This window comes from Acinonyx jubatus, chromosome B4, assembly GCF_027475565.1.
Source record: "Acinonyx jubatus isolate Ajub_Pintada_27869175 chromosome B4, VMU_Ajub_asm_v1.0, whole genome shotgun sequence".
Classification (NCBI taxonomy): Eukaryota; Metazoa; Chordata; class Mammalia; order Carnivora; family Felidae; genus Acinonyx; species Acinonyx jubatus.
In genome coordinates, this window is record NC_069387.1 from 81,117,521 (window position 1) to 81,140,958 (window position 23,438).

The window sequence follows — 23,438 nt, forward strand, 5'->3', positions numbered from 1 at the left end:
CCTAGGAGATAGAAGGAAGACAAGTTACAGGTAAGGAAGCCTAGGCAAAGCAGGCCTGCCCCTTTAAGGTAGTGTCCCTCCCCTGCCCCCTCCCTGCAGGTGACCCTTGTCCGCTTGCCTGCCTACCCCCCCACAGCTGGAGCCAAGAAGGCTGTGTCCCCCTTCCTCTGGGCGTCCTTCCAGTCTCCTGCTGTCAGGTAATGCCAAAACCTCGGGCCCCCTGGACTAATTGCCCTAATCAGACTGTGCTCCCCTGATCTTAAGCCAGGTCAGACATCTGCAGGGAGCCCAGATATTTCTTTCCTCTTCCCACCAGGGCTTCCCCTTTCTTGATCATCTATTTCCAGAGCTCTGGCTCTTACTCTGCTGGGACAAGGAGTTGCTAAGAACGCTTTCCTCCCCATGCACCTGGGGTTGCCACTTATCTTCCTCTTCGCCTCTTTTCCAGCTAAGGGACACCCGAATCCCACTTTCCCGGGGATTGTGGGGATGGAGGTTGGAGATGGAGGAAGCCCAGTACCAGATATAAGGTGTGGAGGGTGGGGGTGAGAGTATATGCAGGGAAAGGTTAAAATGGTACAACTGGCTTAGTGGGGTGAGTTATTTAGAAGAAAAGGCCAGGCTCAGGGTTTCCTTAGCCATGTGGCTTTTCCAGGGGCAGAGGGTGGCCCCTCCCTACTCAGGGGCCCCAGCCAAGACTGACCTTTGACCCCCACCCCAGAGACCAGTGAACCATTAACTCCTCTCTGATGTGAACCTTCCCACACTGGCCCCTCCCCTCCCTGACCCCGCCCCAAGGCAGGTGGGCTGGGAGGGGGGTGGCGTTTGTCCATCCCAGCCCTCTATCTGACGTGGCCTCCGTTCCACCAGGGCACCTGGAGGCTGAGCCCCACTCCCCTCCCTGACTCAGGAACCTCTTAGTGTCCACAATAAGGCCTGACCGGGACCTGAGGTGACGACTCTCACACTGCCAATGAGGGTGAGGCCCTGTGGATTGAAGGGGGACAGAGAGGTGAGGCAGGGTTGAGGGGTGGAGTTTGGAGGACAGGATGAGAAGTCAGCTCTGGATCAGGTGAGGGAAGCATTCTGGGTCAAGGAAGGTGTTCTAGAAACTGAAAAACAGAAGGCCTGAGCTGGACAGCAGAGCAGAAGCCCAGGCCCTTTCTCCTTGTTCTTCCAGGGCACAGTCCTCAGGATGTTCCAAGGGGAATAGAAGCCAGAACCAGAGCCTCTAACCCATTGCCCCCAATAATGGGGCCCCCAATGAGTCATCTGCTGGCTGGCCTGTGTGTGTGGGTGGCCTTGGGCTTGGCAGGGGGCTCAGCCCCCAACCTGGGCCCAGCTGAGCAGGAGCAGAACCATTACTTGGCCCAGCTGTTTGGCCTGTATGGGGAGAACGGGACACTGACAGCTGGGGGCCTAGCGCGGCTTCTCCACAGCCTGGGGCTAGGCCGAGTTCAGGGACTTCGCCTAGGACACCATGGACCTCCGGTTGGTCGGGCTATACCCCCAGTTGGAGACAATTCCACATACAGGTACTACTAACCCTTCCTTCCCTTACCCCAAAATGCCACATGCCCACCTCTTCTCAGTGCTTGGATCAGTCTCCAGTTGCCAACCTCTAGCTTCCTAAAGTCAGATTTCTGGAATTACAAATGTTTCAAAATCTGACTCCTAGTATTCCTTCAAGGCCCCCTTTGCCTCTACTGCTTTCTAATTCTCTACTCTTCCAGATCCCCGGACCCTCCAATTCTTTGCTCTTAGTCCCAGTGCTCAATGTCTCCAGGCTGACTCGGCTCCCAATTTATAGCATTTTGGCTGCTCTCCCCCCAGCCCCATTTCTCTTACCCTCACACCCGTCATTCCTAGACTCTCCTATAAATTGACAATTCTCAGATCCTTCTAGAATTGACATTCCACGATTTCTGGGTCCCAGGAACTCAAGCTAGTGGCTGGTCTTCCCTTTCCCCCTAAGCACCCTAGGAACCTCAAGGGGAGTTTCTTAAAGAACATGAGTAAGTCTGGCTTGCTATCCCCTCTGCTCCAGATCACAGGACCCTGAGCTGAGTGTGGATGTCTGGGCTGGGCTGCCTCTGGGTCCCTCAGAGTGGGGTGACCCAGAGGAGCCAAAGGCCCCAGCATCGCCCCGTGGGCCAGCCCCCTCTGGCCTGGACCTCTTTCACAGACTTCTGCTGCTGGACCATTCATTGGCTGACCATCTGAATGAGGATGTGAGTCTGTTGATCTCCAGGGTGGGAGTTGGGGGGAGAAGGACTATGGGATTTAGATGGCCTGAAATTGTTTAAAGAGTAATTTAATACAGTTAATTAAAAAAAAAAACAAAAACAAACCCAATCCAGATGTGATCTTAGGGTATGTTATTCCAAGAGTGAAATATGCTTCTTCTGGGCTCAGCGCACATGAACCCACACCCAAGTATCCAAGGACAGGTTTAGGGGCCACACTTAGTGGCAAAGCAGAGAATCCAGAGAAGTAGCTGAGGGTAGGATCTGGGGCTGGCTATCTGGAGAGGAAACCTGCAGGGAGTAGATGGCTGTCTTCAGCCAGAAAGGCAGTGAACGTGTTCCATGTACACCAGAGGGCAGCGAAAGCTAACTGTGAAGCAGGCCTGGTGAGGGTGGGCACCCCATCACAGGAAGCACTCAAGCCAAGCCTGGATGAACATGTAACAGGGCTGTTGCGAGGAAGTTGGATGGCATTTCAGATTCTTTCCCTTCTAAGATTCTGCCATGGAGTGCTCTAGTTGTCCAACCAACTCCATCACCAAATCGTTGAAATCATCAGGAGCTTGGGAGGGAGAGAGATGGTGGCAATGTTTACTAGCACCCAACCTGCACTGAATTGAATATTTGCACTGGGTTGAATATCCACTAATAATTAACACACACTGATCCTGTGGAGCCACCCCAGTCCCTGATGCACCTGCCAGCATAAGCAAAGGGGATCCTGGAGAGACCCAAGAATCCATACAATGGAAGGACAGACATTAAAGATCACAGTTCTCAGCAATGCCCCAATATATGACCTCTAATTCAACTCCCTTAGTGTCTGAATGGCTCCCAGCTGCTGGTCAACTTTGGCCTGAGCCCTGCTGCTCCTCTGACCCCTCGTCAGTTTGCTCTGCTGTGTCCAGCCCTCCTTTATCAGATTGACAGCCGTGTCTGCATCCAGGCCCCAACCCCAACCCCCTCAGGGGATCTTCTGTCTGGTCAGTGGGTGAGAGTGGGTGGCAGGGTGCCTTGAACCCTGGCAGGGAGTGGGCCCCTGGCCAAGCAAGATGGGTTTGTCGGGGTCCTGCCTCCCTTTGCAGTGTATCTCTGCCCTGCATTTCTTCTGAGGCCCTCCTTCCAACCCTAGCCTAACTTCAGTCCCTGATTCTCCCCAGCCTTGGTTCATAGCGCCCTGGCAGTCCTGCTGCTCAGCCTCCCTGCTCCCCTCTCCCTGCTGCTGCTGCGGCTCCTGGGACCTCGTCTATTACGGCCCCTGCTGGGTTTCCTGGGGGCCCTGGCCGTGGGCACTCTTTGTGGGGATGCACTGCTACACCTGCTGCCACATGTACGTGAAGCCCCTTCCTTGCTCCCTGCCCCGTGATGGGCAGCCTCCACGTACCCAAGGTGTTCCCAGTCACAGGACATCCCCTCCTCATTCCTGTCAGATCCCACGCGCCACTCCCCAACCTCAGCTTCAGCCCACAACTGCCTTCTAGTAGAGAGTGAAGGCTTGCCACGTCCCACACAGGAGGGGGATGTTGTCGGGTGCGGGGGCTTCTGGGGTCTGCCCTGACCCCCTCTCTGTCAGGCACAAGGAGGGCAGCATGCTGGACCTAACGGACAACCAGAGGAGGACCTGGGACCAGGACTGTCGGTACTCGGAGGTCTCTTCCTGCTCTTTGTGCTGGAGAACGTGCTAGGGCTTTTGCGGCACAGAGGGCTCAGGCCAGTGAGTGATACCCTTTTCTCCTCCTCCTGCCAAAACTAGAGTCCTGGCCAAGAACTGGCCATGCAAGCCAGGAGGTGAGGGTGTGGGGTGTGTTCCTGGTGCGCTGATGTTTTCCTGAGTGTGCAGTCCTGACAACTAACAGAGAGTGGGTAGGGGGCTCCTTAGCATAGACCTGGGACTCCTGGCCAAGCGGCCTCCTCTCCCAAGTTCAAGTCAACAAGAAACAAGGAGTGCCAACCTGGGAAGAGAGCGGAAAAGCCAAAAAATATCTCCAAGTGCCAGAGGTGAACCCAGGTGTTCACTTTCCCAGCTGGTAGCCAGGCCTCTCCTTAGCCCCTGGCTCTGTTGCCTCCTCCACCAGGAGGGATGCCCTCCCATTTCAGAGATGCTGCAGGCGAAAAAGAAAGGATTTCAGAGCACCAGCCCTGGACCTGGAGGATGGCAGTGGGATGGCCCTTCAGCCCCTGCAGGCAGCTCCAGGTAACCAGAAGAGAAAATGAAGAGTAGGCTCCCAGCTCCCGGTTCTCACTTGCAGCCACTGGCACTGTTCTTGTCCTTCCTGCAGAGCCAGAAGCTCAGGGCTGCCATGGGGAGCAGGACAGCCAGCCCCCACCAGCCCCAGCTCCTACTGGGCACCAAGGCCACAGTCACGGGCACCAGGGTGGCAGTGATGCCAATATAACGTGGATGGTCCTCCTGGGAGACGGTCTGCACAACCTCACTGATGGGCTGGCCATAGGTGTGATGGGAGGAGAGGGCTACCAGGAAGTGGGGGAGGGAAGGGAATGCAGGCCCCTGTGCCCCTGGGGAGAGCTTTCTCCCAGGCTGACGACCTCCAATCCTGCGAACCCCAGGTGCTGCCTTCTCCGATGGCTTCTCCAGTGGCCTCAGCACCACCCTAGCAGTCTTCTGCCATGAGCTACCCCATGAACTGGGTAGGAATGGCAGAAGTGGGGTGGGGTGGACTCTAGAAAGGAGAGGCCTCCAAGGGGTGGAGTTTAGGAGGCTGGCAGGTGACAGGGGTGAGGGATGGCCCTGGCTTATTCTTCCCTCCCACCCTGTCGTCTCTTCCTCACAGGTGACTTTGCGATGCTGCTCCGAGCAGGGCTGCCCTTTCGGAGGCTGCTGCTGCTGAGTTTGGTGTCTGGAGCCCTGGGACTAGGGGGTGCAGCCCTGGGGGTGGGGCTCAGTTTGGGCCCTGTCCCTCTCACTTCCTGGGTGTTTGGGGTCACTGCTGGGGTCTTCCTCTATGTGGCCCTTGTGGACATGGTGAGAGGTGTGGGGTAGTGCAGGGAAAGCAAGGGAGGCAGGGAGGTGGGTTCAGCGGAGGGGGACGTATGGGTCCTTCCGCCTCCACCACCAGCTACCTGGAAAGGTGCTGGACCCAGGCTGGGTGGAGTCTGAGAAACAAGGGCCTGGAAGAGTTCAGAGGGGTTGCCAGTACTTTCTGACAACTCCTTCTCATGCTTGACGTGGGGTGGTGCAGAGACAATGCCAGGATCCTGATGCTCTTTTTTTCTTTCAGCTACCAGCCCTGCTTCGGCCTCCCGAGCCCCTCCCTACGCTCCATGTGCTACTGCAGGGGTTGGGGCTGCTGCTGGGGGGCAGCCTCATGCTCACCATAGCCATGCTGGAGGAGCAGCTATGGCCCCTGGTCTCTGATGGCTGATGGGGGCCAGTGGAAAGGCGCCAGGTTGCCCTTCCTTCCCCCCAACCACAGGAATGGAGGCGGGACACAGGGCCAGTAGGAGCAATAGGATTTTAATAAACAGAACCCATCCCAAAGCCATGACTACGACAGTTGTACTTGCACCAAAACAGCATAGAAAACCAGGATGTGGTGGGAGGAGGGCTCAAAGCAGGTCGGGGGAGGACATGAGCAGGGGCCTGGAGGGTGCAAGGTGCATCAATCTGCAAGGAGCGCATTGTGCTTTAGCCCAGGGAGGAGGGGTAGGGTGGGGCAAATGCACCGCCAGGTCCCCACATTTTCCTGCTGCCCTCAGCACCCTGGGGATACAGGCATCTGGGCGGATCTGCCCTTTATTGCTGCCCACCAGCATTAAACACCCCTGACCCCAACGCTAGCACCACAGGTGGATCCGGGGCAGGGAAAAGGGCAAGAACGGGAAAATTGCTTAGAGAAAGATTCAACTAGAATCCAGTGAATTGTGCTCAGTTCTCTTTACTTCCTACAACCGAGTACATGGGTCACAGGGTGGAGGGTGCAACAGGACATGAAACATGCCCCTCGGTGCCCCCAACACACCCCTGCACACAGGATGGTGGTGTCTGCAGCATCACAGGTCATGCAGGGCACAGGGAAGGGGAGGTTCACACACACATAGACGCCCACAGCGGGTACCAGACAGAGAACACCCCTGAATATACACAGCTGTACACAGGGAACCCCCAGGTCCCTAACCCAACCCTCTCCCCTGTCTTGCCGTCCCCCAGGCAGGAGGAACTGTATTGCTTTGAGAGAGCCACCCTGGGGGCCGCTCTGCCAGGCACCCTCCCCTCCCCTCCCCCCCACCCCCATTTTGGCACATCTGCAAGACACACGGCAGCGAGAGTAGGCACCCTCCCTCCCAGGTTTCTGTGGCTTGGAGTTGAGGAAGGGGGTAGGAGACTTTGTCCTCCATCTTTCTCCTAGCCCTTCCCAAACCCCTAGCGAACCCACTCCAGCCAGAACCCACCCCCACCCCCAAAACACACACATACAAAGCTGAGCTATCCAGGAATACAGGGGAACAAGGAGATTGTCCGGGACAGGAGTGGAGGCAGTCGGGGGAGAAAGGACTGGAAGCAGAGACCCCACCCTGGTGTGGGGGTAAGACTGGCACAACAGCTACTTTAGTGCAATTGGAGAGGGTGCCCAGAGTGAGGGATGGAGATGGGAGGGGAAGGCTCTCCCCGATTTCCCTGGGGGCAAAGCCAGGCTCCCCAGGGAAAGGGCCTAGCAGGAGTAAGTGAGGGCCAAGGGCAGATGCTCTCGTCACCCGCCACCCTCTGCCCTCCCAAATGCAGTGACAGTGTCCCCCTCACACCCAAGTGGGCAACAGCAGCCTCGGAGTCAGTACCTTCAAGTAATTCATAGAGCAGACCCTCCCCACCCCAGCTTCCTCCCATCTCTGGGATTTGGTCGCTTCTCTAGGGTTGGGTCGGGAGGAGGGAGTCCCCAAGTCAGGCCCTTCCCTCTCCACCTCCCTCTTCCCAGATCACTGGGCTTGGTCCTCAAAGATTCCTTGCCTCCGCCCTTGGCCAACCTGGGTCAAGGCCACGGAGGGCTGGAGCCACCACGATTAGAGGGGAAGGGGCTGCTTTGCTCCTTATCCCTCCTTCTTAAAAGGTAGGGTTCAAACTAGGCGGGATGGGGCCCCATACTGGTTTGCCCCAGGAGGAGGGCTTCTGGGCTAGGGTCTGTAAGGCTATTTTCCTTTGCGGTGGGAAGGGGAGGTGGGGATGAACACGGGGTGTGGGGAGAGGGGGAGAAACGGTGGAGAGGGAAGGAGGAAGGGGCCTCCCTGCTGGAGCGTAGTCACTGGAGTCATTCAGACGAAGAAACACTCATGTGCACAAGATACAGAGTGTGCCTGTTCCCAGCCCCTCCAGCCAGGCCCCAGCCTCACCTCTCAGGGTCCCTTCCAAGACCCGAGAGGTTTGGGGGATACAGCTGTAGAACCGTTCACTCTGGCCCCACGCCCCCCACCCCACCCCCAGCCCCTTCTCCCCTTCTAAGGTCCAGGGAGTAAGAAGGTGCTCGGGTGGGCAGACAGCGGTGGAAACAGTATTGAGTTTTCCTTTGGTTACATATTGAAGGCAAAGGTGAGCTGGACTTACAGTCAAAACGGATAGGGATGAGGAAGGAAGAGGGGCCATGCCGGGGTTGGAGAGGGAGGTAGACCCTCCTCAGCCCCTCCACCCCAAGGAACACATGTCTAAGTGGGGTGGCAGTCCCTCAGTCTCATCTCTCCCACCCCCCACAGCACCAAACAGAAGGAGAAGCCCCCTCCCCCAGGGGCTGCTCCCCACCCCAACCTGGGCTGTACATTCAGTGGTTTTCAGCAGTCCTATGGCTCAGGGGGCCACAGTGGGGGAGGTGGCCCATCAGTCTCAGTTGGACAGTGGCAGTGACCCGGGTTTGTTGGCCCATCCTGGGACCCACAGTTTGTGCCATTTGTTTTTCTGAAGGATACTACACAACCCTACCAAAGCCACCGCCCAATCAGAAACATCTCCCCAAAATCAGAAACTAAAAACTGGCTCTTATCTCGCCCTCTGATTCACACACCTGTTTCCCTGTCTCCTATGTAGCCCTCGCTCTGTCTCCTTTGCTGGGACCTGGGGCTGCTCCCAGGGTCCTCACTTAAAATAGGCCTTTTCTCAAAAGTGCTTATTACTTGAAGCAAGTGCTTTAGAGCTGCGGTGGGGAGAGGGGGAGGGGAGAGGGAGGGCAAAGGGAAGGAGGTGTTTCCTCCCCACCCTACCCCCTTAAGATTGGGGGGCATTCTGCCTGTTTTACTTCTCCACACCCGTTTAAGTCAAAGAGGTTTTAAAAAAAAAAATCTTAACATTAAAATAAATATGCAGTCGCCATGAGAATGGTCAAAACGCTTCAAAAAACACTAGGGGCTGGGGAGCCCAGGGTGGGGTGTGGGATTTCCTTTGGCATAAGGAGAGGAGGCTGCTCATCCTCCACGCCTCCTCATAGCCACATGAGGAGAGGCAGAGGACTCCCCACAACCTGCCCCAGCACTGCTGACCGTGTGCTGAAGGGGCAGCAGGGGGACAGGCAGCCACCAGAAATCTCATCTAGCAAAACAATGGGGCTCCTGACAAATACTCAGAATCTTCCTGTCATCGCCAAACATTGATAAAGGAGAACACGACTGATACCCCAAGAGTCTTCTCTGGAGAATCCATCTCTCTGCTCCCCCTGCCCCCCCCCCTCCCCGTCACCTAATTCCCAGCACCAAAATGAGAGGGAGGGGGTGGAATGGGAAGATTTCAGGAGAGACAGTTAAAGTTAGGGGCAAGCTTTGCAGAACCAGCGGGGGGGGGGGGGGGGGGGCTGCAGCCCTTAAGAGAGGTCACATTGATTGTCGTATAGGGGAGGGCAGGGTATGAAGGGAGGTGGGCAAGAGGGGCATCGCAAGGCCCTTTGGCTTTGAAAACAAAAATAAAAACTAAAAGCTGCACAATCCTTCTTACCAATAATGGTCATTTGGAAGCTTTGAAATGGTTTAGGAACTGAGGGTTAGGGAAAGCAAGACACAGACAGAGGGGATAAAAAGAGACCATGACAAAAAAAAGCCAAAAAACAAACAAACAAAAAAAAACAAAAAGGACTTGGACAAACACCCCAGGCTTCAGGGAACCAGCATGAGGTATGGTTAAGGGTATCTGTTAGCGAGGCAGGGGTCCCTGGGATACCCCCTCCCCCCTCAGCCCACCCTTGGCAAGGGTGGCAAGACTTGCAGGAAAAACAACTGAAAAGTGGGTGAGGTTGTGAACAAAGCAAGCGTGAGGGGGCGTAGGAGGGGAGGAGACTGAGGAATCCCCCGGAGGAGACCCTGTACTGTGTAAACAAAGCCTGTCCAGTTCTCAGGGGACAATACTGATGGCAGCCAAACTGGGCAAGGATGCACTGTGGGGGTGGAGGGGGCATGACCTCTATTCAAGTTCTGTGTCTTGGCCCCTGGCTGAGGTATTGAGTGTGAGGAAGGGAACACTGGGCTATGGGAGTGGGTCCAACTGTCCAGGAGGCTTAGCTGGGAGATGGATGGACAGGGCGTTTGAAGGGACCAGGGCCAAATTCAATGCTACATTTAGAGAGAAAACTGCCCCCTCCTCACTCTGGCCCAGTTTGGCTTTTGGGGTGCGACTTTTAGGAATCTTCTCAGTGCAGCCCCTAGCTCAATCCCATGTTTCCCCGCTGCTGGAAGGGCAGGGACCAAGCCTCAGTGTGTATTCGTCACTACCTAGATCAGAGCTTCATCCTCACACCAGAGGGGAAGCCTGGGTCCCGAGTAGCCACGGTCCCTAGTCTGCCCTGCCCCTCCCACCATCTTTGGCTTCAGATCAGGAGTGACTGGGGGCGGTGGGTACTCTTGGACATAACGGAAGGTGGGGGTACAGAGGAACTATGGGTTTGGGGGGCACAGGAGGAAGAATATTGTCCTTCCCTCCCCACACATGCAAACACATGCCTGAAACACACAGGACATTCTAGGGCTGTGGTCTTGAAATGGGCAGGAAATTAATTTGTTTCTTCCCCTAAAGGATAAAATGCTTACTTAAAAATTCATGACAAGCCTCAAAGTTAAGGGAGAGGGGAGCCAGGGAGGGAATGGCCACAGGCTCTGCCCTCCCAAAAGAAGTTAAAAGAAAGAAGCAAGGTTAAAGTGCGTGGTTAGGGGACCAGGCCAGGAGTGGAAGGGAATCAGGGAGGAGCAGGCTGTGGGGGCAGAACCAGCCCTTGATTTGCATATGAGGAGCCAGGGGAGAGTGCAGGATTGGGGCCCAGGTACAGTAGTTGCTGCTTCAAGTGTTTTGCATTTGAACTTTAGGGGTGATGGGGTACAGAAGTGGGGGAAAAGCTCCAGGCCCCAGTGCTAAATACCCTCCCCCCTCATCCACTAGCTGCCCCTGAAGGGGGAGGGGGACACCCCCAGAGTGCTCACACAGTACCAGAAATTAAGGCTTCTCACTGCTGCGGGGATGGAGGGGCCAGCCGAGCAGGGAGGCAGTGATGGGTATGGAAGAAGAGGAGGGATCTGCCTGGCAGTAGGGGCAGGGGCGGGGGGACACAAAGAGGAGAAACAGAGGAAAGGGTGGGGGGAGTTGGCAGCAGAAAGGGGGAACTGAGAGATGGGGTAAAAGAGAGGGTAGCCAGGCATTTAGCAATCATTTGGGGACACTTGGCAGAAGGGGTTGCCCTGGGGGTGCCAAGGGCCTGGGGTGCTCCCTGTTGGTCCCAGACCCTTGCCAGGCCAGGATGGTGTGGCAAAGGGGTGAGCAGCTGCTCCCCAGTGCATTTTTCCCCCCTCTGTCCCCCCCCACCCAGTTGTGTTCGCCTTTAAAGTGCCCTAAATGTATAGACTTTTTCTAAATAAATAGAATAAGATATCAAGCCACCGGCAGGGGGAGGGACACTGATGGGGGGCTACTCCGAATAGCAGCCGTCTAGCCCAATGGCGCCGTGCCGCTCCTGACTGTAGGGGCAGGAGGCCCCATGGGGCAGGGCGCCGCAGCCACCCACCGTCTTGGCTGCTGCGATGCCGCAGTTCTTGAGCAGGCTGAAGCTGAAAGGACTGACGGCGTCCTTGGGTGGGAAAGGCTTCATGGTGGAGAGGATCAAGGCCAGGCAGTCTGCCACATCTTTGTTGGGGGCGCAGGCCAGCGCTGGGGTGTGACCTGCAGGGTGGAGGGGGAAAATTGAGGCACAGGGTCCTGTACCCCCGGGGCCCCATCCACCCTCTGCCAGGCCCTGAGCTCTCATCTGTGGAGGGTAGCCAAGGTGGGCAAGAGCCCAGCACAATCAGAATTCAAGGGCTACGAGGGCCCAGGGGCACCGACAGGCAGACTGTCAAAGCGTGGGGTAAAGGGTGGAGTGCGGGGGACAGAAGTCTGGGAGACTGAGGTGTGTGGAAGGTCTTCCTGAGGACCCTGCTGGCTCCACCTAGTTCCGTCAGATTCCCCTCAGAAATGCTAACGTATTGGTATTGGGTCCCTGCTCTGAAGAGTTCCCCTGGGAAAAAAACCCAGTTTATAGCAAAGTTAAGAAGTCACCTCCTGAAGAATGTCCCTGACCCCAAACCCAGGAGAGGCGGGGGGCTCTGGACCCCACCCACCTTCTTCATCCACAGCCAGCACTGTGGCCCCACGACTTAGCAGGGCCTGCACCACAGAAGCTAGACCATTCCGGGCAGCAATGTGGAGTGGCCTTGGAAGAAAGGAAAAAAAGAACGAGAAATCAGTGAGATCCAAGCTGCCTTTTCACACCCAGCCAGAGTAGCAAGACTGCTGAACAGATACTGTGAGCTCTAGAGAGCCCCCAGAATGCATGTGGCTCTTTCTTACCCATCTGCCTCCCCTAGCCAGGCTCCCCCTTCCCCGGAAACTCACATTTGCAGCGCACTGTTGGTAGCATTGATAAGGCCAAGGTCTTGGGTTTCTGCCAGGATCATGAGGGCACATTTCTCATGGCCCTGAGGAAGAAGAACAGAGATGGAGTGGAGGCAGACAGGCTATAGAGCAGGAGTTGGGAAGGGTTCAGGGGACAAAAAGCTATACAGGCTGGACAATCCTGATTGCCACTCCAGTCCTCTCTCCAACTGGGCAGACCCACCCCCTTCATCAAGCCCACCCCCTTACGTGGCCCTCACCACCACCAATCCAGGCCACACCTTGCTACAAGCCAAGTGGAGGGCAGTGTTCTTGTTCTCATCCAGCACAGTAAGGTCTGCCTTCCCTCGATACAGCAGAAATTCTGCAAGAGAAAGGGGGCAAAGGAGTGATGCCTTCCCTCCAGAGCAGCAGCCCTCATGGCTCCCGGCCCTCCCATCTGCATATACTTTGCATCCCATCTGCAGAGGAGGGAAATAACCAAATACATGACTCCTGTTTCCTGAGCCCCACAGGCAGGGCTGCCCCATCTCGCAGAAACCCAAGGGGGAGCTCCTCCCTTCCACACGTGGCCCCTACACACCCACAGCAGCGGTCTGGCCGTTCTCGGCCGCCGTCATGAGCGCAGTGCGGCCAGTGTGGTCAGTGGCGTTCACCTCGGCTTGATGCTGCAGTAGCATCCGGAGCCCAGATACATTGTCCGCGAAGGCAGCGGCGTGAAGAGGGGTCCTGCAGTGTGGGGGTCAGGGCAGAATGAGAACAGAGGGCTCATTCACCTGAGCAGAAAAAGGAGGCCAGAGGTGACCGGGGCTTCTCCCTAAGCCTTGCACCACTCACCGTCCTTTGGCATCTCGGCTGTTCACAATCTTGGCACCCAGAGCTCCCAGCAGCATCTCTGTGGTGCTGTCCTGGTTATTAATTCTGGGGGGGAAAGGAAGGGTCAACAGGAAGGACAAGAAAAATGGAATGCCTGTCCTAAGCCCAGGTCACAGAACCTCAAGTGGGGCTGAGGCACAGGAAGGGACTTACACTGCACAGTGCAAAGGAGTGAAGGGGTTTCCCTCCAGGTATGAAAACGGGCTGTGTTCAAGTAACAACTCCAGACAATCTTCATGTCCTGAGCAGGAGAAAGGAAGAGCCGTGGGGGTGGAGAGAGATGACAAGGTTCCCAACATCTGTCCTGTGCCATCTCTGGGACACTCCATTCCACTTCCAGATCAAGATTAACCCACGTCCCTCCCTCAATCCACGGGTCTGTGGTCTCTGTTCTGGTCTGTCCTCCCCCATATCGCACCCCTGTTCTTATGCTGCCAGGGCCCCAGGCCCGCACCAGTGTAGGAGGCCCAGTGCATGGGCGAGTATCCACTGTAGTCCACGCCAGCATCCAGGGGGTCTGTGGAAAGGGCGGCCTGCAACAGCGTCCGCAGCACTGCAGTGTGGCCGCAGGCTGAGGCCAGATGGATGGGGGTGCGGCCCTTGAAGTCTCGGCACAGCACAAATGCATCGTGGTCCAGCAGGGCAGCCAGGCAGTCCTCACAGCCAGTCACTGCCTGTGGATGACATGATGGTGTGAGGGAGGGTGAAGGGCCACTCCCTTTCAAACAGCCAGTCACTGGAGCTGGCCCAGGCATAAGAACCACTTCCAGGGCTCCGATCGTTATTTTCACAGCAACCACTCTAAATGTTAGGACTCCTTCCTTCCTCCATTCTCTCTATTCCAACAGACAACCAGAATGGCAAGAGTGAATTCGGGCACTCTGGAGTAGTGGGGGGACAAATTGCAAGGTAACTGCAATTGACTAAGGGATCAAAGAGTCCCCTGGGATGAAGAGGAGACGGCTTTGGGACAGGTGATCACGGAGAAGGACTGGGACAGTGGCATCATTATCCAGTGGGCCAGGACCAGAGTCTGGGTATCCTGGAACAGAGTGTGAGTAGTGAGCATGTGGCTGTATGAGATTACAAAGCAAGGGAATCAGAGAGATCAGCTACACATGTCAGGTACTCATCCTGGAGCAAATGTAGTAAGACCCAATAAGACCCTGGGCACAAAATCCTGGCCCACCTGCTAGGCAATCTGCTGTCCTACTTCTGATGGGTCCTGTGCTCCCATGTCCAGGCCTGTCTGTGAGCAGCCCCACCCAGGAGGTCACTCACCCCACGGTGGAGGGCGGTGCGGCCCCGGAGGTCAGCAGCATCAGCTGTGGATCCTTTCTCTAGCAGCAGATGGACACAATCCACGTGGCCATTCATGATGGCCAGCATCAGTGGGGTTCTACAGAGGGGGTGGGAGACAGATGAGGGCCAGCAGGGACAGGAAAACCCGCATCCTACCCCTGGCCCACACTCACTGTCCATAGGCATCCATGACATCAGTGATGTCGGCGCGTTCCCCACTGTCGATCAGCAAGTGCAGGGAGTCAGTGTGGCCAGAGGCAGCTAAGAGAAAAGGCCTGTGTCAGGGCATGGTCAAGGGGAAGGAGGCAGCCAGGTCAAGCATTAAGGACTCCAGGGTGGAGATCATGGAAGGACCTGGGGCAGGCTGAAGTCTTGGGGGATAGGAAGCCACGAATCAGGACTTGAAGTTCTCCTCACCCTGCTCCACTCCCAACCCCAATCCCATTCGGGAGGGATCTGGGACCAGTCTCCAAGGCCTGGTGTGGCAAGGGGAGGTACCAGCAGCCTTAAGGGGGTACTAACCAGCAGCGTGCAGGGGTGTCCACTTGCGTTTGCGCTCCTTGATGAGAGCAGAGGCGCCGTGGGCCGTAAGCACCTCCACACACTCAGTAGAGCCTCGCTCAGTGGCCAGGAAGAGCGCGGTCCGGCCCTTGTGGTCCCTTACATCCAGATTCACCAGCGTCTCAGCCAGTGTCTTCAGGGCTTCACAGTGACCGTTGTAGGCCTGGAGGGGGGCAGGTAACCAATGGAAACAGCTTGGGACACTGCCCTCACTCTGCTCTTGGGCCCCCTGGGGAAACTCCAGGCAGCAGTCCTCCCCATGAGCTCCCTGGGTCCCTCAGACTCTTCACCTACACTACACCCAACCCTGGGCACTGCCTGCCTGCCACGTCCCCCCAAGAAAGCAGAAGCCAGGATAGATTCACAAAGGCTTGCACCTGTTTGTGGACCAAAGGGCAGGCAGGGACAAGGAAGGCAAGAGGAAAAGACCTGGGACTCACAGCTAAGTGCAAAGGGCTAACTGGAATGGTGCTCTCCACATCCTCCAGGCAGTTAAAGGACATTTCTAAGAGCTGCAACGGACAGAAGAGTAGGCGCTGAGGTTCTCAAACTCCCAAAATGTTATCCCCTGTCCCCTACCCACAGTAATGCCCTACACCCCTGGACCTAGAGACCATATCTGAGTCAACCACCCCTCGGTTTCAGAATTCACAGACACAAAGGTGACTATGAGCCCTGCCCCTGCTTCCTCTCCTCCAGGCCAGATCCCACACGTACCAGTTCGAGGTTCTGTCTGTTGCCGTAGGCGGCTGCATAGTGCACAGCTGTGTAGCCCTGCCTGTCCCGCAGGGAGGGGTCTGCACCGTTATCCAGTAAGAACTCCAGACAGCTGGGGGGCAGGGGTAGACTGTGAGGCAGGGACAGGCCCAGCTGGTGAGGGCCCAGGTGCGGGCAAAGCAGAGGAGAGGTGCAAGGGAGCTCCTCCAGGCCTAGCTGGCCAACACCCATCCGCTGCTCTAGGAAGGCTAACTCCTGCCTGTTCGACCTTTCCACTTGAGACCCACCACTTCCTTCACATCAGCTCTGAACTACTCTGGCTCCAATGCCTTTCTTTATCCTTGGAACGCTCTCCTAGAGAACCTAGAGCATAATTATGTTATCAACCTGCCAACCGACACTTCCCCCTACCTCCAGACATGCTGACCCCTTGCCTTGAATGCCTTCTCCTTCCAGCCCATCTGAAGAAGAAGTCCTACTCATTCAAACTCGGTCCCAGCATCCTCTCCTCTGTGAGGCCTTCCCTAACCTTCCCAGTGAGGTGCCTCTTCCTCTGTACTCCCTTGGTACCCTTCTCATAGCGTAGTACGACTAGCAGTAATAATAATCTAGTATTTAGCACTTACTATGTGTCAAGCACTATTCTAAGCACTTCATGTGTATGAAATCATTTAATCCTCATAATGACCCCACAAGGCAGCTACTACTCTTATTCCTTATGATGGTTAAGGAAACAGAGGCACAGAGAAGTTAAGTTGTCAAAGCTTGGATTTTCTTGGATTGTAAGTATCCTTTTTTAAAAAAAAAGTTTTATTTCACAACGCTTTTAGATTTATAGACAAACTGTGAACATAGGACACAGTCCCCATTTACTCTGCATCATCTTCTCTATCATTAACATTCTACATTAGAAAGCGTAAGTGCCCTTTCATTTATCTTTCCCAACAGATCATTAGCTTTCAAAGGCAGAAATTTGGGGTAATTTGTCTTTTATCCTTAGCATCTAGCACAGTACTTGGTACCTAATAAGTAAATCCTCACTTAAATCTTGTGGAATAAATAAAAGGCTTTGTGCGTTAAGTTTTTCTGATTGTCTCAAGAAGACCATCTGTTCCCTGAGGGAACTGTGTCTCATACTTTTGTTTTCACCCACAATGCTTAGTCCAGGATTAAGCTCAGATCACTCCCAACACACTGCTGGCTGGCCAACAGCAAGCAGCAGAAATGAGGTGGCAGGACGGGGAGTGGATGGGAGAATCACGGGACCAGAGCTGGCACTGCTGGGAAAGTACATCCCAGGGGTCTTCTCGGCTACTCACAAGAAGGCCTCCTTCCTGCGGGATTCCTTCAGTGGCTCGTCCTCTTCAGCATCGTGGCTGGACGATGAGTGGGGTTCCGCTCTGGAGGACAGAGAGTGAAGTCAGGGGAGGCTCACGGAGGTGAACAGGGCTGAGAAGGCCAAAGTGAGAGTCTCACCTCCTGTAGGTGTCAGAGGCGGCAGCGTAGTGGAGGGGAGAACAGCCTTTACAGTCGGCCTCGTTGACACCCGCCCCAGCAGTCACCAGTGTGACTGCACACTGGTAGCTGCCATTGGCGGCTGCATAGTGCAGTGGGGTCCTGAGGAGAAAAGAATGAATAAAAGAATCAAGGGCAGACCCAAATGCAACCACACGAGCAGCCTAAAGCTGCTCTGCAATACTCTCCTCACTTAGTCTCCAAGTTGCTACCACTCCCTCCACCATTTATCTCTCTTTTAGGACACTCCCCGTGCCTACTGCTGCATATCGACACACCTTCCAAATTTGTCTCTCCTCCTCAAGTCAGCTCCACTGCTCAACAGCAAATTAAGACATTCAACATTCCTAAAAGGAAGGAGGATGAGGGTTAAGAGAATGAGAGCCTCAAAGAGGAGCCACAGGCACAGGGAGGGGCTAAGGAAAGATGGCACTGGACAGCCCTTTCTGCTGTGATTGCTCTCACTGTGACAGGCAGAGAGACCTGGGCAGCAGAGAAGGGTCCAGACCCTTGCCCAGATCTCTTCTTAGCACCTGGAAGTGAGAGAACGTACCCTCCAGAAGCAGCAGCATGAAGACAGGTGCGGCCAAGGTTGTCAGGCGTATTGATGTCAAACCCAGCTGAAAGCACATGCTCGTTGCTGAGTGAAGATACAATGCTGTACAGCTGACCTGCAGGGCCAGAACAGCACAGATCCCATCTGAGGGCACTGAACAGAGTGGGAAAAGGCCTCTACTCACCCACCCGTACCCAACCCCCCAACCAGTCAGCACATACCTGAGGAAAGAAGCTTACGACAACAGTCAGAGAATCCAAAGAGAACAGCTAAATGCAGAGGGAACATGTCGTGAATGCCGCGCCTGGAGAGAAGTTGAGGGACTCAGTCCTTAAGTCAAGGAGGGACCAGTTACAGACTTCTTTTCTGTGGCCCCCCACCAGCCTAGGAGACAGTGAGGTTCCACAAGCTTCCCTTTTGCAAGCTTCTTTGTGCCTCCACGTTTGATGTGAGCAGACACTACAGATCTAAGGGGCCCTGACTCACCGGGCGGTATCCGCGCCATTGGTCATGAGGGTGCTGATGAGTAGCTCGTGTCCATAGCGAGCAGCCACGTGCAGTGGAGTGTTCCCAAATTTGTCAGCACAATCAATCTCGCTGCCTGTGAGGGGATGCATACACACAAACTCAGGCAGACCTGAGGCTCCAGACCACTCATACCAGTCAGCTACCACACAAGTGCTCGTTATGTGCCACATCCCAAGCTAAGCATTCCACATGTGTTATCTTGTCTGTAAGCCTCAGGGGATGGGGCATGCAGACCTGGGCCATTTCTACAGGTGCCTTGCTCAGAGCTCTCAGTGCCGATCCTGACTGGAAGATATGGGAGGTAGACTAAGGAAAGAAAAGGGTTTCTAGGGATGAGTTCTCCGGGGGAGGGAGGAGAAGGGAGCACAAAGTCTCCCAAGTCCATACCATTCTGGATGAGGATCTGGGAGCGGGTGAAACGACCATGGATGGCAGCCATGTGCAGAGGACTTTTCCCTTCCTTGCTCTGTGAAAACATGGCAATTTTTTTTTTCAGTGCAAAGCACAGGGAATACCCTATTCCCCCCTTTGAAAGGACACATCTCTGAGGACGGAGTGGTCATACGGACATCTGCTCAGCCCACACTCTCCTGGGTCCCTGACAAGGTCTGATCAACCCAGGAGGCAAGTGGACAATTCCCCAGACTTATGCAGAGGGGAAGATATGGTCAGGACCTCCAGAGCTAGGTTGCAGCCTCATCCCTTCAGGCACCTGGTAATTGACATCAGCCCCGTTATTGACCAACAGCTCCAAGCAGAGAGCGCCATTGGTAGAGACTGCAGCCACATGCAGCGGCGTGAAGCCCTTGTCATTCGGCTGGTTGACATTGGCTCCTGCATTCACCAGCTCAATAGCCACAGCATCCTGGCCCAGGTAGCAGGCGATGTGCAAAGCTGTGTTTCCAAAAGCATTGGGCTCATCGATCTGGATTTTCAGGGGTACAAGTAAAGGGATAGGGAGGTATCAGTTTAAACAAAGTGGAAGCTGGCATAGATAACCTAGAAAATCCCAGAATCCCAACAACTGCCTGAGATACCTCGTGTTCCTGACTCGATAGACTGAGGGCACTATTACTTACGGTAAGCATTATTCACCATATCTCACCATATCCTGCCCACCTCCCAAAACCACTCCAACAATCCCAGCACCCTCATGTCTCCATACAGACTCTGACCTCCAACTCCATGCCCTTAGTGCCCAGCCCCAGTGCTCAGCACCCTGACCTCAGCCCCCATCCGGAGCAGGTACTTCACCACTTCAATCTGGCCACTGGCAGCAGCTGTGTGGAGAAGCCCATAGCCCTTGCGGTCCTTGCAGCTGAGGTCCGCTCCCCGTGCCACCAGCAGTTTCAGGACCTCCAGATGCCCTAGGAAGAGAGAAGAAGCTCTCAAGGGGGTGGAGGGTGAGCTAAGACCCTGGGCGTCTCTCTCCAAAGGCTGCAATCCCCATCCCTACCTTGGGAAATCCTAAATGTCAAATTCCTATTCTTCCCATGAACACTTTCTCACCTAGAAAAGCTGCCCAGTGCAGAGGCTGCCGCTCCTTTTTATCACAAACATTCAGGCTGGCTCCCTTGTTCAGGAGCAGGTTCACCGTCTGTATCAGAATATGAAACACACCTGTTCATGCTTTCAGTGTACCTAAGGGCAGGTACCTAAGCCAGGTTCATGCTTTCAATGTACCTAAGGGCAGAAGCCTCAGCTCCTGAAAAGGCTGAGGCACCCAAATGTCTTTGTTCTTGAACAGAACAATCTGGAGAACTAGAGGGAACAGAGAAAGCAGAGACTAAGAAGGAGATCCCAGAGAGATTTGGAAGTTTGAGGGAAACTCAAGGGAGTGTTTTCATTTGATTTGGTGGTTCTTTTTTTTTTAATGTGTATTTATTTAGTTTGAGAGTGAGAAAAAGAGAGAGAGCGCACATGCACAAGCAGGGGAGGGACAGAGAGAGAATCCCAAGCAGGCTCCATGCTGTCAGCGCAGAGCCCAATGTGGCCAGAGCCCATAGTCACAAGCCGTAAGATCATGACCTGAGCTGAAATCAAGGGTTGAATGCTTAACCGACTGAGCCACTTGGGCACCCCATGAGCTGGTGGTTCTTAAATTCTTTTGAATAATCTTCAAAAACATTTTGAAAGACATGGACACTTGCTTCAGAAAAAGGCATGTATGCAAACATTTTCCATGCAACTTCAGAGTTTATCACCCTCTTGAAGACCAAGTCAAGAATTTCAATCTAACCCGACCATTCGTTTGGTGCTTGAGCCCAAGTGTTTATATAGTCATCCAGGCTGCTTTTCCTCAGACCTGATGACCCAGAAGCAGAGGAAGATGAGTGGGAAGGGAAGCAAAGACAAAGGGAAGGCACTAGACCAGGCACAGATTAGAGCGGTCCTCACCTCTAGATGCCCACTATGCACTGCATGATGCAGGGCACTGCGCCCGCTCCTGTCAGCCACATTGAGGCTGCTCAACAGGGGTGCCAGAGCCTCAGCACACTTCGTGGCCCGGTTGGCGGCAGCCACATGCAATGGTGTCTGCCACAGCTTGTCCCGGGCATTCACATCTGCTGAATGTGCCAGCAGCAATCCCAGCACCTTCTGTTAAGGAGCAGGGGATAAGAAAGAAAATACAGGGGGAGCAGGAAGTAAAACAATAATGGAGGGAAGAATAGGTCAGCCTGGCACATGTGGCCCCATCCCCCCAGCACAGAGTGTCTTCTCATTTTTCCAACATACGTAGCCTCTCAATACCTACTTCCCATCTTCTGGATCTTTCTAGAACTTAAAATTTTCCCTACCTTGCTGAGGAAAAAATACCCCTTCCTTTTCCTCAAGTCACCTGGTATCGCTCCCCAACTCAGACCCTGATCAACCATATAGCTACTACCAAGCAAATCCACAAAAGTAGAGGATGCCAATCCTTCACTATTTCTAGGAAAAATACACACTCCTGCCTTAATGCCCCGAATATCCTCCTTCAGTCCTTCCATAGTCACCAAAATCATTTCCATTACCTCAGTAAGCGAACAGATACTGGTTCCTCTCCAAAACCCAGGCTAAAATGTCCCTCCTAATCACAACACACCCTATTCCTGTTGGCCTTAGTCCCTCCCCCTGGTGGATGGAGCCAGGGAAGTGACCATCAAACCAAGAGGGAGGTCTCCTTTTCCTCTTGCTCTTCAAGGTTGATGGACCCAATTGATGAGGCAAGTTTGACCCCTGTGCTGTCAACTTTGATGCTGCTTGAGAGGCAGGAAGGCAACACATCACTACCCCCAATCCCTCCATCACAAGGTAAGAAATCTCAGTGCCCAGAGGGGGATCAGACTCCAAGGTGGCCCCCCAGGGAAGGATGAGTCACTCAGGCCTGGCAGCAGGGCCCCCTGCAGTCTGCCAGCCCAGTGTTAAGCTCTCCCCTGACGTCACATCAGCTGGCAACATTCAGCCCCCCCTTACCAGCCAGTTCTAGGGGTAGGAGGGAGGGGCCAAGGTCTAGTATCCTGACCTAGGGGTAGATCAGCTTGTAGGGCAGAGAGCTGAGGCTCTCCAATCCTTAACTTCCACCTTTAACCAACTCATCCTTTTTTGGAAGGGTGAAAGGACATAGGATGCCGATACCTCATTTCGGGAAGCAGCAGCACGATGAAGAGGGGTCAGCCACAGTGTGTCCTTAGCATTGACATTAGCACCTATGGGGATATAATTTCCTCTTTTGGTGGGAGGTAGAGAGCAAGTGGGGAAGGAAGCCGGTAATCAGGCCAGGGGATATGGATAGAGATGAAGCCTCTCCCAGACCAAACACCAGAGAACAATTCTTAGATACAAAAAAAAAAAAAAAAAAGGCTCTTTCCTCAGGTCCCCTCCCTATGTGCCACACCTTCCAGCTCCCCACTTTCACCTGACATCAGTAGCAACTGGAGGATGGGGACATCGCCTACGTAGGCAGCAGCATGCAATGGGGTCCGCCTCTCTTGGTCCTGGGAAGGCAGAAAAGAGCAGTGGCTGTGACGCTGAACTATCACAGACCCCAGCCCCGGTCTTAGAGCTCCAGGCCTTTCCCCACCTCTTCCCATAGGTTCGACAGCCTCCTAAATCCCAATCCTAAATTAAAACAAGAACCTAGGGAGGGCAGAGTCAGAGTCAGAGAGTCAGGAGTCAAGGGGTCAGGGCCAGGGGGCTGTGAGCAGTCTCCTTCTTCCAGGAGGGGTGGGGGCGCTGCAAACACTGATGGTTCAGGAGAGAACACCGTTTCTGGGCATCTTTAGCTTCACTGGTCTATGCTTCAAGCCTGACCTGTTCTCCATCTCCAAATGTAGAGCAGGCGCCCATCCCAGGGTAGAAAGTGCTGCGGCCTCATCCTAGCCAAGGAGCCACGGAGCCGCCCCACTGTTTGGGAGGGGTCCAGAACACCAGGGCCCAGATTACTGGCTCATCATTCTCCCTGATCCCAACTCACCAGTACATTGATGTTCTCCTTCTGCGAGAGGAGGGAACGCACTTCCTCCACATCTCGGCTAAAGATGGCCTGGACCAGGGGCGGCTGCAGGGAGAACCAGCGTTCAAAGAGCGGGCCGGAGCGGAACTAGGAGTGGGGGGCTGGGGTGGGGGGACACCTGGTTTGATGAGGGGCGTCGCTGGAGGGGCTCCGCTCGGGGGTCCTGGCTGCAGGGGACTCCCGCGGTGTGTTGGCCAGTCGCCAGGCCCCCAAGGACACCGGCTTGGTTGAGGGGAGCACGGCGTGGGGCGGGGCGGGAGCCGCGGGAGCCCCGGGCTCGGGCCCAGCCTAGGCCGCACATCCCCGGGCTCGCGTGGCGGCTGCGCCGGGCTCAGGAAGGAGGAAGCGGGCAAGGACAGGAGGGCTGACCTGGTCCGTGATGCTGAGGATCCCCATGGCCCGGCCCGGGCTCCGTCCGCATCGAGCTCCCGGCGGCGGCGGCGGCGGCTCCACCGGGGACACGGGGCGGCCCAGGCGGCGGCTGCGGCGGCGGCTGCGGGGAGAGCGCGGCCCCGCCTACCGGGGGGCGGGCGAGCGGGAGCCCGCAGCGCTCCCTGGCGGCCGTCCTGGGCCGGGCCGCGGGGCTCTTGCCGCGCAGAAGGCTCTCGGCCTGGCGCCCTCCGCCCCGCCCTGGCGCCGGGAACGTCCCTGGCACCCCCGACTTCGCGCTCTGGTTCCCTGCCTCCCCAAGCCGCCGTGGTGTGCTCTCTGCTCCAGTCTGGAGGCCCAGGAGTTTTTCTCACAAGACCCTACCGGCAACCCGAGTCTTGGCCCTGCGGTGCCTCCCACCACAATGCCTCC

At 55.4% G+C, this 23,438-nt stretch overlaps 2 protein-coding genes across 6 annotated transcripts; one reads left to right on the forward strand and one right to left on the reverse strand.

The window, feature by feature from the left end:
- The first annotated feature begins 61 nt into the window (after positions 1-61).
- On the forward strand, positions 62-5,749 carry SLC39A5 (solute carrier family 39 member 5). 2 transcript variants are annotated; one of them, XM_027071489.2, is made up of 12 exons: positions 62-197; positions 871-979; positions 1,181-1,535; positions 2,048-2,231; positions 3,067-3,229; positions 3,407-3,576; positions 3,820-3,960; positions 4,344-4,440; positions 4,526-4,699; positions 4,815-4,895; positions 5,039-5,229; positions 5,486-5,749. In XM_027071489.2, exons 3-12 carry the CDS (start codon positions 1,252-1,254, stop codon positions 5,627-5,629), a joined length of 1,629 nt encoding a protein of 542 aa, XP_026927290.1. In that variant the 5' UTR covers positions 62-197; positions 871-979; positions 1,181-1,251; the 3' UTR covers positions 5,630-5,749. The 2 variants fall into 2 exon arrangements, with proteins under 2 accessions (XP_026927290.1, XP_053082343.1); XM_053226368.1 differs by lacking the exon at positions 4,815-4,895.
- Positions 5,706-23,438, reverse strand: ANKRD52 (ankyrin repeat domain 52). 4 transcript variants are annotated; one of them, XM_027071485.2, is made up of 28 exons: positions 23,007-23,437; positions 22,599-22,682; positions 22,041-22,119; positions 21,761-21,831; positions 20,540-20,740; positions 19,652-19,739; positions 19,367-19,509; positions 18,855-19,067; positions 18,530-18,608; positions 18,101-18,215; positions 17,836-17,918; positions 17,612-17,729; positions 17,337-17,405; positions 17,020-17,160; positions 16,863-16,943; positions 15,544-15,673; positions 15,267-15,338; positions 14,788-14,989; positions 14,439-14,526; positions 14,245-14,362; positions 13,418-13,637; positions 13,117-13,204; positions 12,925-13,008; positions 12,671-12,816; positions 12,369-12,451; positions 12,088-12,170; positions 11,814-11,905; positions 5,706-11,376 (listed from the first exon to the last, which is right to left on the reverse strand). In XM_027071485.2, exons 1-28 carry the CDS (start codon positions 23,031-23,033, stop codon positions 11,126-11,128), a joined length of 3,249 nt encoding a protein of 1,082 aa, XP_026927286.1. In that variant the 5' UTR covers positions 23,034-23,437; the 3' UTR covers positions 5,706-11,125. The 4 variants fall into 4 exon arrangements, with proteins under 4 accessions (XP_026927286.1, XP_026927287.1, XP_026927288.1 ...); XM_027071486.2 differs by having other exon boundaries at positions 15,544-15,655; positions 23,007-23,434; XM_027071487.2 differs by lacking the exon at positions 15,267-15,338 and having other exon boundaries at positions 23,007-23,438.

Coding starts and splice junctions, on each gene's coding strand:
- SLC39A5 (XM_027071489.2), top strand. CDS start 1,252: ATGGGGCCCCCAATGAGTCATCTGCTGGCTGGCCTGTGTGTGTGGGTG. Junction 2,232..3,066: donor CTGACCATCTGAATGAGGAT/GTGAGTCTGTTG, acceptor CAACTCCCTTAG/TGTCTGAATGGCTCCCAGCT. Junction 5,230..5,485: donor ATGTGGCCCTTGTGGACATG/GTGAGAGGTGTG, acceptor TTTTTCTTTCAG/CTACCAGCCCTGCTTCGGCC.
- ANKRD52 (XM_027071485.2), bottom strand. CDS start 23,033: ATGGGGATCCTCAGCATCACGGACCAG. Junction 18,609..18,854: donor GGGCTGATGTCAATTACCAG/GTGCCTGAAGGG, acceptor ATGTTTTCACAG/AGCAAGGAAGGGAAAAGTCC. Junction 18,216..18,529: donor CCAGATCCTCATCCAGAATG/GTATGGACTTGG, acceptor ATCCCCTCACAG/GCAGCGAGATTGATTGTGCT.